The sequence below is a fragment of the Myotis lucifugus genome, unplaced genomic scaffold (genome assembly GCF_000147115.1).
Source record: "Myotis lucifugus unplaced genomic scaffold, Myoluc2.0 scaffold_6, whole genome shotgun sequence".
NCBI classification, from domain to species: Eukaryota; Metazoa; Chordata; class Mammalia; order Chiroptera; family Vespertilionidae; genus Myotis; species Myotis lucifugus.
The window spans coordinates 3,227,691-3,240,505 of NW_005871054.1; the positions used below are offsets into that span (position 1 = coordinate 3,227,691).

Genomic DNA, 12,815 nt, shown 5'->3' on the forward strand with positions numbered 1-12,815 from the left:
TGCCTGTTTTAAAGGTCTGCCGACAGTAGGCTGGTTCAGAAACACCTTGCTGAAGCTGATGGAGGGCTCTCCAGTTTGCTATGGTGCCTGTGAGTCCTCTCACACCTGGCACACTCCACTCCACAGACACTCGTTATTTGAGCCCTGACAACACTGCTAGTAGCAGTGGAACGTATTTTATGTCACATTATATGAAGTTATAATAATCAATCATCATAAGAAAGCACTGAAATGTGTTCTTTAATTAGAAAGATGTTTGATACTAACAATAATATTTAACAAAAGTTTCAAAATGTCATTTATGGAAAACTTCTCAATAGCTACAAATATTACTAATTTGCATGTGTACTACAGATGATGGTTGGGGGAACTCCCCTACCACCACCAGTCATACTTGTTCCCACATGGAAAAACCATGACATCATTCAAGTTGGGTGGGTGTGAATAAGGAAGCAAAACTGATTATAATAACATTCCTATTTGTTCAAACTTCACAGGGCACTTGCAACAGGAGGCTGCCTGCCTGCCTGCCCCTCTCCAGGCTCATGCTGCTCATGCTGTTCACATTTACCGCATTGTGATGTTGTTAGCACCTAAACTATCCTTGACATTTCTTTCCTCTGCCTCCAATAACTAAAAAAAAAAAAAAAAAAAGAGTCTCGAATTCATAATCCTTTCTTGAAACCCCGAAACCACAATCCTCTTCCTCAAAAGTATTCTGCTTCTTTGAAAGAAAGATTCTTAGCTTGGTTCTTTTTCTTTGACAAAAGATTGTAAAGAATCCTCCCCTTTAATATATTTTTACACTACTTGATTTAGTTTCATCTGAATCATATTTGACTGCTAGTCACAGATTAGAAGTGGTAGAGATTCCTGAAATTCTGACAGGAGGAAACCAAGGATCATAGAGATTGCTTAAATCATACATTCATTCCTTCATAGTCATTCAATAAGTTTTGGGGTCTTACCATGTACCAAAAACTCTGGGAAAATGGGGGTATATAATCCTTCCCTTCACGAAGTTCAGACTAGTGCAGGGAGTGGCCAACTACAGTCCATGGACCAAATCTGGCCTCCTGCCTGCTTTTTCAAGCAAAATTTTATTGGAGCACAACTCAATGGATTTGCTGATGTGCTTTCATGCTGCCCCAGCAGAGCTGAGAAGTTGCCACAGAGACCATATGGCTTGCAAAGTCTTAAATATTTACTCTCTGGCCTTTTTACGGAAGAAACTTGCTAACCTTTAGTGTAGTGAAGCAGATGGACATTAAGGAATCACACACACAAAAACACTAAACTGAAACCATGACAATTTTTATAAAGGAGATGGACATGCTGCCATGAGAGCCCTATGAGGAGAAAGAAGTGGTTAACTCAGGGAAGGCAGACAGGCTTCTTGTCAGAAGTGACACTTATTATGAACAGAAATGAACGAGGGGAAAAGGAGAATCAAGAGACTTCAGGCCGAAGAAAAAGAACATGCCGAGGAGCCCACGGAAGAGCACTGTGAGCCCCGGAAACTAAAGGAAGGCCTTGCGACTGGAGCATGGCGGTCAAGGAGAACACCGCAGACCAGAAGGCTGGAGATACAAGCAGGTCACCTGGGCTTTCTGAGGAATGTTGTCCTAATCACAAGAGTCACATAAAGCCATTAACATGTTTTAGGCAGAGATGTGACCATCAGATTTGTATTTCAAAAGATCACGCTGAATAAATAAATTGATTTTAAATTTTTTTTAGAACGATCACTTTGGCTAAAGTGGAGGACACAAAAAGAGCTGACGGGAGAAGAGCAGTCAGAGGCTGTTCTCCGCAGCCCACATTTAGACGGCCGCGTCGGTAGCGGGGAAGTGAGGGAGGTCACGGAGACAAGCGGAGAGACAGACTCAAGAACTCTTTAGGAAGTACCCATCAGTGACCTCAACGTGTGCACCTGTGTGAGAGGTGTCAAGGATGAAACTTGGTTTGGGGCTTTTATAGCAACCGCTTAGATCAGCGGTCGCCAACCTTTTGGGCCTCACGGACCACCGACTGGCGACCGCTGACTTAGATAAGGTACGTTAGGAGACCGATTTTGAGAGGAAAGCGGTATGATTATGTAAGAGCATGGTGTGGGGCGTATTCTATCTGAGGTTCTTTTGAGATATTTAAGAGAATATGTCAAAAAGACAATCAGACTAAGTACATTCCCCACTGAAAAAAACTAGGGCTCCTGAGAAAAGAGCTGATTTCAGGGCAGTGGCAAGAAAAGGAGAAGTAAGTCTTGAACACTTTGTTGTGTCAGGAAGTAAAGAAGTGCTCAAAGAAATATGGGGCCATGTCCAAAGGACAGTGGAAACAGTCTGAAGGGGCCTGAATAGTCCAATCTGGGTCAATCCGAAAATGAAAACAATGTCAGTACACTGACTATAAAAATCCATGGGTCTATAGCAGTGATGGCGAACCTTTTGAGCTTGGCGTGTCAGCATTTTAAAAAACCCTAACTTAACTCTGGTGCCGTGTCACATATAGAAATTTTTTGATCTTTGCAACCATAGTAAAACAAAGACTTATATTTTTGATATTTATTTTATATATTTAAATGCCATTTAACAAGAAAAATCAACCAAAAAAAATGAGTTCACATGTCACCTCTGACACGCGTGTCATAGGTTCGCCATCACTGGTCTATAGTGTTATTCTTTTTATATGGGGAAGGTAAAATGGGAAAGTTTTTCTCTACAGTAGAATGCCAATTAATATCACAAGTGGGAAAAACTAGTATCACGTCTCCTGAAGAGATATTTTGAGAAGAATACAGCATCGCCTCCGTAGATTCCTTGTCCAAAATGTTTCATATTAACATGAAAATATCATTCGTGCTATTCATGGGAACATGGATATAATCAGGAGCAACCATTCAGACGAATCCATATTGAACAACAATATTCAAAACAAACAGCCTAGACGTTTCAACAATGTTAACATCATGAAAGATGAAAAAAGGCTGGGAACCTGCTCTAAATTAAAGGAGACTAAATAAGCATGACAACTCAATATACTTACAATAAAGGCCTGCGTTCTTGTCCAAATTCTGCTTCATAGTAGCCATCTCTGCAGTCTTTTCCAACTAAATCATGAGGATGAGGTTTAAATGGGTCATTCTTTGTTACTAATGTAATTCTCACTTTTCCTTTTCCATAACAGTTCTTAATCTGAAAAAGAAAGAAATAAATGATCCATAAATATTCCTCATGAAGATCTATTCTACTAAATGAAGGTTCAGTTTATATAATGTGGCTAGTACTGTATCCAGTTGGCTGGCAACTGCAGTTTGGATGAAACCCGCCAAGAATACCAGTAGCGAAGAATTTACCTCTCCGTTCCTTGGCATATTAATTTCAATTGGCCATTATCATCTGATTCTGCTTAGTTTCCTTTTAAAAACAAGTAAAATTATACCAAAATATTATCACGGTGCATGAGAAAATACTTAATCATTAAGTCACCAAATGCCATGCTCTTAGATTCACTGTCATACCATAAACATCCCTTCGAAGTATATACTTAAGCCATACTGGATATGATAGCACACCAATACATAGGACCATTTTATTTAATATGTGACATTTCAGCTCACAAAAATAGTTGTTCATCAGTTAGCTATCCCAAGTGTTTGCTGTACAGTAGGCAATAAATCAAGTTGAGTTTCACAAAATTGTTTTCACACAGTAAATACATCTAGGACATTGAGAATAAAGCGGAGAGTTAAACATGGAAAGAGGGTATTCTGAGCATGGGAAGGAAGAGAAGGTTCAGTTTGGAAGATAGGAAGTTTGCAAACACAAAGCAGGGAATATAAAAACCAGATAGGACAAAGGAGCAAAGCAGTTACATAATGATGGGTAGCTTTACAGGAAAGAGGACACTAAAATCCATAATCCTGAATTTAAACTTAATTTGAAAAGCAACCAGGAAGCATTTATTGCCTTTCTGAATAAAAGAGACAGTGACCACTTAAAACTGTAAAATAGGCTGATGTAAAACTCAAGATGTAAAGGGTTCAGAACCTACTGGATCTTAGAAATATTTTAGAGAATGTACAGAATAAGCTGAATTATGGAATGCTACCTTTTAGTAGCATTTCTCTCATTTTAACATTTAAACAAAAGGACTTAGATAACTCAAATCCATATTGCTGCCAAAAAAGTGACAAAAATTAGGATCTTACAATTCAATAATTTTGCCATTGCTTTATTTTATAATTTAGCCTTCCCCTTAAGTTCAATAGAATAAACTTTGTAAACAATTTAGTTATAAAACAGTGAATTAACATCTGTTGAGGAAAGACTAAATAACACTTTTCAAAATCCACGCTGCCATTCAAATTTTTAATTGGCATTTAACAGATAAAAATTCATTAAAAATCAAATGAAATATAGTATATTTTATAAGTAGAATATACTGTCATTTTGGATCAAAAACTACTTTTAAAACTTATGCTAACATCAAAAACTATTTAGAAAATGACTATATTTCAAATAAGTCAATGAAACCCAGAGTATCAGGGATAGATAATAAAGGCAAGGAAAAAGGAGGCAAAAATGTTCATTCTCCTTTCCCGTAGACCCTAGTTTAGCCAAATAATTGTAGAAAGAATTCTGATTGGGTTTCCAAATCCACGTCTTTAATCTACGGAATGATTTTGCTCACTGCTGGAAGGAGAGAATGTTTTCTCCTCATTAGCTCTGTGTTTCATGAGAGGAATCATCACCCAAAAGCTGCCAATGTACACTTAGCACTGTGAATCACTCTACTCTACTTAGATTAACACACAAACGAAACTATCAGCAGGGATGAAGAATCCATACTATAGTTAAGAAATGACCCTAGATAGCTATTTAGTACAAATCAATCCTATATAATAAAAGCCTAATATGCAAATTGACTGAATGGCAGAATGACTGGTGGAATGACTGGCGGCTATGATGCGCACTGACCACCAGGGGGCAGATGCTCAATGCAGGATCTGCCCCCAGGCCAGCCAAGGTGGGTGCCAGCGGCACCCACCTCCCACCCCCCACCCCCAGTCACCTCACAGAGGAAGGCAGCAAAGGGCAGGGCCAGCAATCGCCCCGCCAGTCGCCCCACAGATCGGCCCTGATTGCTGGCCAGGCCTAGGGACCCTACGTGTGCACAATTTCATGCACCGGGCCTCTAGTTAAAAAGAAGAAAAGCCCATGGAAATGACTGTAAAGAAACTGGGCCTTTAATGCAATTGCTGTAGCTAAAATATGAAGCGACTAAGAGTGAGACACAAACACAGGAGAATGGTCCATTACCTGGATAGACGGGTATGTTCGGTTGTTGTCTGTGCTGTGCTCCCCTGGAATGCTGCCCGCTGATCGCCCTTCACATTTGTATCGAAAACGCATTCCCCGCTGCCTGGGTTGTTCAATTATCTCTATATATGGGTTATACCCACCTGAAATTTAAAAAAAAAAGGGGGGGGGGAAGGAGCGTAAGATTCAAATAGCAATAATAATGGCTATTAACCATTTCATTTTTTAAAAAACAGCAGACTAAAATATTTTCCCTCCCAAATTAAATAACAAGGTTTAAAATCTAAGGTTGGGTGGCAAAGACACCTTTTTCTCCCATTCAAATTGAGCTCCAAATAGAGTTAACACACGTCATTCAAATCATATTGATTGGTTTGCACTTTATCGCTTAATATCTAGAGCTAATGCCAATGTGAAGTTCTGAGATAGCCACTTTGGGGATACCCACTTCTCACATGAGACCAAGCAGAAGGGTTTCATTCTCCCAAGGTTCCCCTAGAAGAGTCAAGAAGAAAATCTTCAGAAGTACAATGTTATACTCCAAAACTGAGCTGAACAGCTTGATTTTACCTCAGTCTCTTAATAGTGGACTAAAAGACTACTCATTGGAAATGTAAATGCATTTAAAATCCTTGCAGTCAATGGACTTTTACAGAGTATATCAAAACAAGTTCCACAAGGGGCTTCAATAATCTTCAATCAGTCTCATCTAAACCTTTCTAAGGTATAAGATACCATGAAGGAAAAGAAAATAATTATTTCTATAACAAATACAATTCAAAATATGCAACTTTAGAATGAACTACTGATAAACACGACAGATGAATCTCAAAATAATTATACTGAGCGAAAGCCAGGCTTAAAGAGCACGTGCCATTCGATTCCATAGATATAAAACTCTAAAATATGTAAAATAATCTATAATGTCAGACCGCAGATTGGGGGTTGGAGTGGATGGGGAAACTGGGGGAAAAGGGGCATGCTAATTATCACAATTGTAAGCAATGATTTCAAGGCTGTACATATGTCAAAACTTACCAGAACGAAAAAAGGGGACATATGTAATACTTACAATAAAGAATTATTTTAAAAACAAACAAACACCAGAATGCATACTTTAAACAAGTGCAATTTAATATATGTCAATAAAGCTCTCTAAAAAATATATACCTTACCCCCCCTTATCCAAATTGTGGAAACAAAAGTTCACTAAAATGTGCTTACAAACAGAATACCTAGCAATGTGTCTTTGCTTCAGACACATGAAGAGAACTTCCGTCAGTGAAAAACCTTCTTCAATCACTTTAGTTATTTCTAAATTGTCTCAATTAGATATCCATTTTTGTGTGATCACTTCAGCGGCCTTTATACTAAAATTAGATATCCTTTTTTTAATATATACTATAGACTTATTCCGTGTTAGAATGCAAACAAATCTTCAGAAATGGGTTAACACCGTGGGTCTTAGTGCATTACGGATTCAAGGGAAGAAGCCTTTGAATCCTACCAAACTAAATCTTAACAATGAAAACCTTGCAAATGTTATTAAATTTCTTAAATCTCCCACTGCATAAAATGGAGCTAATAACAACAGTTCTGTCTCAGTGGGCTGTTGTGAGGATTAGACATAAAGTGTTAAGTTCTTAACAAGTGTCTCGAATATAACAAATACTACTAATAGTGTTGATTCTTTCAGGTGCTTTCTTAAAAACAATGATTTATAGTGATACCATGATGGTATCACAACTGCTACTTTCAAGGATTTTACAGAACAGGTAGGCAAACAACACAAAGGAAAATAGGAGTTTATGAAGCAAAAAGGTGGAGAGGGAGGGAGAAGGGGAACAGGTAGGCAATCTAAGAAAAGGAAACAGTGTGTCCAAAGGTGTTCCAGTATAGAAGATATAGCCTCAGTGGAAGAGAAGATTTTAAGAATCACCAAAATAGCCCGGATGGGAATGGGGTGCCTTTCCCTTGCTTAGAAAGAGAACCAAAAGCCAGAGTACATTTAGGGATTTGGATTTTATTCTCTGAGTGTCAATCAGTGAATGATTTTATGCAGGGGAATCACATGATCAGATTGGAATTTTCAAATAAGAATTCTGGTGGCAATAAACAGATTGAAAAGAGAAAGCAAGGTGATCAGTTTTAGAGGTTGTTACAATAATATGAGTTATGATGAGAGTATGTCTGAAATATGGTAGTAATAATAGAAATGAAGGATTATTTAAAAGATAAAATTGATAGTACTTGGTGACTGACTGAACATTAGGGTTAAGAAAAAGAATCCTTGCCCTGGCTGGTTTGGCCTAGTGGACGGAGCATCGGCCTGTGGATTGAAGGGTCCCAGGTTTGATTCCGGTCAAGGGCACATGACGGGGTTGTGGACTCGATCTCCAGTAGGGGGCATGCAGGAGGCAGACAATCAATGATTCTCTCTCATCATTGACATTTCTATTTCTCTCCCCCTCTCCCTCCCTCTTTAAAATCAATAAAAATTAATATATATATATAAAAAAGAAAAAGAATCATTGATGGCTCCATAGTTTCTACTTTGGGTTACCGAGTAAAGAATTACTGTCACCATTAATTTTATTCTGTTTGGATCAGGCTTCCTGCGTTTGACTCTACTACCTATTTGTTTATTCAAAAGACAAAGAGCCAGAAAAAAAAATGAATTTAACCTAATCAAGTTCATAACACTTATTTCAATTTTACAGGGAAAAAAGTAGGCATGCAGATATTTCATAATTTCATATCCTTATATATTTGTGTATATTTAAATCCACATTTCAGTTTCAAATATCTCACATGCTTATATATCCTTGCAGGAATATTTAAAGTGCAATACATTTTCCTTACAATAATTCAAAATACTCAACTTAAAAGATTTTCAAAAATTTTTAAAGTGATATCTTAAATCATTTATGTGGTTGAACTAAAGGTCAAATAAATCCCTGCCCACTACTTAGTTAAAGGTTGTCTTGGTGGGAAGTTGACATAGAATGACATCATTAAGGGTAAGTGGCTAACTTTTGGGGGAGGAGTGTGAACAAAAACGCTAGGCTCAAAATGAGAATTCAAATGATTTCATTGGTTACACAACACTTCCTTAAACTAGAAAGTGTTTATGAAGAAGTCTATATACAAGATAACAGAAAAGCAGTTGTTAAAAATTAAATAAAACATTTTTAAAAGATTTTTAAAAAAATGTATTTTATTGATTTTTTACAGAGAGGAAGGGAGAGGGATAGAGAGTAGAAACATCGATGAGAGAGAAACATCGATCAGCTGCCTCCTGCACACCCCCTACTGGGGATGTGCCCACAACCAAGGTACATGCCCTTGACCGGAATGGAACCTGGGACCCTTCAGTCCACAGGCTGACGCTCTGTCCACTGAGCCAAACCGGTTAGGGCTAAAAAGATTTTTTAAGTTATAAAAATGACATATTAGTTATATAACATCAAGTACTTAAAAAAAACCTACAACTCTATCCTTCCTATTGTAGAAGCTCTCTATTGGTAAAAAGTCTTACCAACAACCAGAGTTTATTGTAATATTCTACATTCCTCCAGTTGGAAATTATCTTCCCCTACTCTAAACTACCATACTATTTTGTTTATGGCAATTATTCCAAATAACTATAATAACTATAATGTAGGGAAGACTTACTATTTCTACTTGAAAAAAAACTACTTGTTTTATTTCTTTAAGCTACTTGAAGACAGGAACTGCGTCTTACTCATTGGTGTCTTGCACATAGATATTCAGTAAATATCTGTTGAATGAAGGAATAAAAATCTAAAGATCTTTTTGTTTGTGTGAGTTATGCATTCATGATCATCAGATTTTCTTCAATAGACTCCACCTACTATGGAAAAAAATAGTGCTTTGTATGTACTAGAATGGCTACATCTTCATACTCCTCATATCCATTTATATTCTGATTTCTTTATATGTATTTGTTTTTTAAAAACTTCCAGCTATAAATCATTTATATCATGTGTCAGTACCCCGGTTACTTCCTTCCTCAATTCCCTGTTTTGAATATAAATCAGGGAATTGCAAGGAAAAGGAGTACTCAACTCAAAATACTATCTCAAATCACTAAAGTTTTGAAAAGCACTGAAAAGTCTTCAAAATTGGTTCCAAACAAATTGATGACTGTACTTTAATAAACTGGGATTGACCCCTATATTTTGAATAATATTATAAAAAGCTAATACAGACCAGAATAACATTTGAAATATAGCCAAAATGTTTGCAAGAGATATTTATGGTCTTACCTGCACGTATGCAAAAAGTGCTATTTTAAAACAGTGCCTACCTAACAACGTATGAGTTTATAAGATTTAAAAAAAAAGAAATTAAACTGAAATAAAAGTTAAAAATGGATCAACTGTCAGAAATAGCCACATTATAAACTAAAACTGTATAGCTAGAATTGGAACCAGCATTAATTATACAGTGAAAAAATATTAATTACAGTAATTATAACACTGTCTTTAAGCACTTTATCATTTCTCATATGATCCTTTTATAATTTTATTCTTCTTAAGAATAGAATAGAAATTATCATCCCATTTTACAGATAAAACTAAAGCTCAAAATTATATGAAATTATGAATGACATTAGCAAATATGACAGCTGAGATACCAACAATAAGCATAAAAACAGCTGAGGATAAATTCACAATAACTGATACAGCAAATAACCTAAAATAAATGCAACTTAGGTGAAGAAGATATGCATCTTGCTACAGGCAGGTGCATATTTAGATCCAATGATATTCCTGGAACAGAGTTCATCCTGGGGTTGTAAATCAGAATCACCTAGGTAGCTTTCAAAACATACACATCCCCTTGGCCCCACCTGAGGTCTGCTGAACAGAAACAGATCCATCTAAAGCCCAGACATGTTCCTGAAAAAGCCTCCCAAGCAATTCTAACACATTCCTGATTAAGAACCATTGCCCTGGAACATAAAGAAGTGGAAACAATGATGCACATATCTGGAGAAGTAATCCAAAAACTCACATACAAGTATAGGCTGGGTGATAGATAAAACTAGGCAGAAGAATTCTGACTGCTTGTAACTCCTCTTCCCCTCCCTCCCACTCTAAAAAGCTTATCCAAATGCAAGCAAAGGGGAGGAAACATTACTACAAGGATAGCCTTTAATCACTCTGATCTATTTAAAAAAGCAAATCGTTTGCAAAATTAATATTTTAACTATCATCAAAAATATTTCTTAAATACAGCACACAAATGATCATAATATGCCAATGTGTCAACACCACAGTTGAGAATAATTAACTACAGCCTGCATCTCCCTTACAGGGGTACTGGATACCAGAGACCCAAAGGAGCAAATGGAGCTAACAATATATACTTTTCCAAATATCACCTCTACTCATTTTGAAGAAAAAGAAAATAATAACTATTCTTCTTTCCTTCAACCTCGGAACCCAACTGAATCATGGTGATGATCTTCTTTACCTTAGGACACAGGTAACTTTTTCTGTTTCTTCCTTCTTATCATCAAAATTTAGAGCTACCACTTCTTTAATAGCTACAATTGCATGCAATTAACAAAGGGGCAAAGAAAACTTAAGCCTATTCTCATAAGGAAGGAAAAAGACTAACATGGAAGGTGCAAAAGGAATAAAAGAGAGGATAAGTTATATCAATCAACTTGGCAAAAGGAGACATGATTTATCTACTAAACAATTTTAGATTTACTTTTTTCCCCCCAGAATGCTTACTATCATTTAAGTGGACAAAAGAGAAAAAACACACTGAGTCCAACATCACTGTCAAATTCTACTCCCCTAGTTTAAATATACCCAAAACCATTTCAAATATTTTAAAAGTAAATGGGCATTCCTTTCTTATATATTAACTAGAGGCCTGGTGTACGAAACTCGTACACGGTAGGGTCCCTAGGCCTGGCCGGTGATCAGGGCCGGCTGGGGCCTTCCTTCATCCGGCGCTGCCCCCTGGTGGTTAGCGCACGTCATAGCGAGCGGTCGAACTCCCGTGGGGACAATTTGCATATTAGCCTTTTATTATATAGGATATTAGATATATTTTCTATCTAGCATCTGATCTAGTCTATTAATATTGGTTCTATGGTTTCACAAAATTCTAGAATCATCAGATGCTTAAATAGTAAGTGCCAAGGGCCTCTAGTAGTTTCTGTTTCCTACAGTTTTGAGTCCCCAAACTGCTCCATTACAAAAAAATGTGATTATGGGCATTCATGATCACATTTGTTCCTCACAAGACTCAGCAGTAATTATTCCCATTTTTATATCACAGAGTGGTAGAAATGGAATAAAAACCAATTCAGGTTCATCATAGGCTAAAGTCCAGGTTTATTCCAACATATCAGGCTGATTCTCAATTGGGTCTTAATAATAATCCAAGTAAGGGAATTTTTAGATGAGTATTTGACTGATGTATGCATCACAAGGTAAATAAAAGATTCTGACAACAGAGAGTCTACTACTAGATATTTCATTGTTGTGGGGGTAAAAAAATAAGGTTTGGAAAAAAAAATTAACTTCCAGGGTGAAAAAGTAGAGAAATATTTAAAATCTGTCCTAGATCTTTCAGGTATTTAACTAAATTAAGAACAGATGGCAGGGCCAAATCATCTGTCTTGATTAAGATCACTAGATTTAAAAATAAAAATTGCAGGATGCTCATTTAAATATGAATTTAAAATATATTTTTTGTATAAGTATATCCCACGCAATGTTAATGATCATTTTTCAAAAATGGAAAAACATTGTCCTGCTAATTTATAGGAGGTGGGTTTTTTGGGGGGTGGTGGTTATGTGAATGATTTACACAGTGGTAAAAGAAAAGTAAATTGTTTAAAATATATAATGAAAAATATCCCTATACCTTCCCATTTAACATTTTTCTATATCGTGTCTAGATTTCTGACATCCAAACTTGGACCCTTGGAAAATAAAAAGTTTTCTTTTAATAAATAAAAAATCCTTGGGATTTACAATTTGTTCAATATTTCTTTTGTTGTACGTTATATCTTGTTTACAATAATTTCCTTTGGTATATATAAAAAAAAAGTATATTTCATCCAGTTATTCAGGTCGTGTGCCTACAACCCCAATCATTTGCAGAGAACAGATGAGAAAAAGATGGAATAAAAGGAATGCTGAATCCCTTAAATCATATTTGAGATACTACAGTACACACACTCCACGTGTTCCCAAAATGATTCATGATCTGACATCTCACTAGTCATTTCATTCACTCATTCCCTTTACTCTATGCCTACCATATATCACCTTCATTCCTTTATATTACTGTTATCTCTGTATTTTCATGTATTGCATTTCTGAAACAGCCTTCATATTTCTATGTAGTCTTTTATTTATTTTTTTAAAGTCATTTGTTTTAGCTATCAAGCCCAAGCTTGCAGCTCTACCATTAAAAATTTAAATTGCACCATATACTTAC

The 12,815-nt window shown here is 36.4% G+C and overlaps 1 protein-coding gene across 8 annotated transcripts in view; it reads right to left on the reverse strand.

Moving 5' to 3' along the window:
• REL (REL proto-oncogene, NF-kB subunit) overlaps positions 1–12,815 on the reverse strand; it is a 41,246-nt gene that overhangs the window by 25,802 nt on the left and 2,629 nt on the right. For all 8 annotated transcript variants that reach the window (XM_023746547.1, XM_023746542.1, XM_014447033.2 and 5 more), the window contains exons 2-3: positions 5,322–5,464; positions 3,046–3,194 (exon numbers count right to left, since the gene is read on the reverse strand). In XM_023746547.1, the coding sequence (XP_023602315.1) occupies positions 3,046–3,194; positions 5,322–5,464 (292 nt within the window). The remainder of the gene's footprint in view (positions 1–3,045; positions 3,195–5,321; positions 5,465–12,815) is intronic.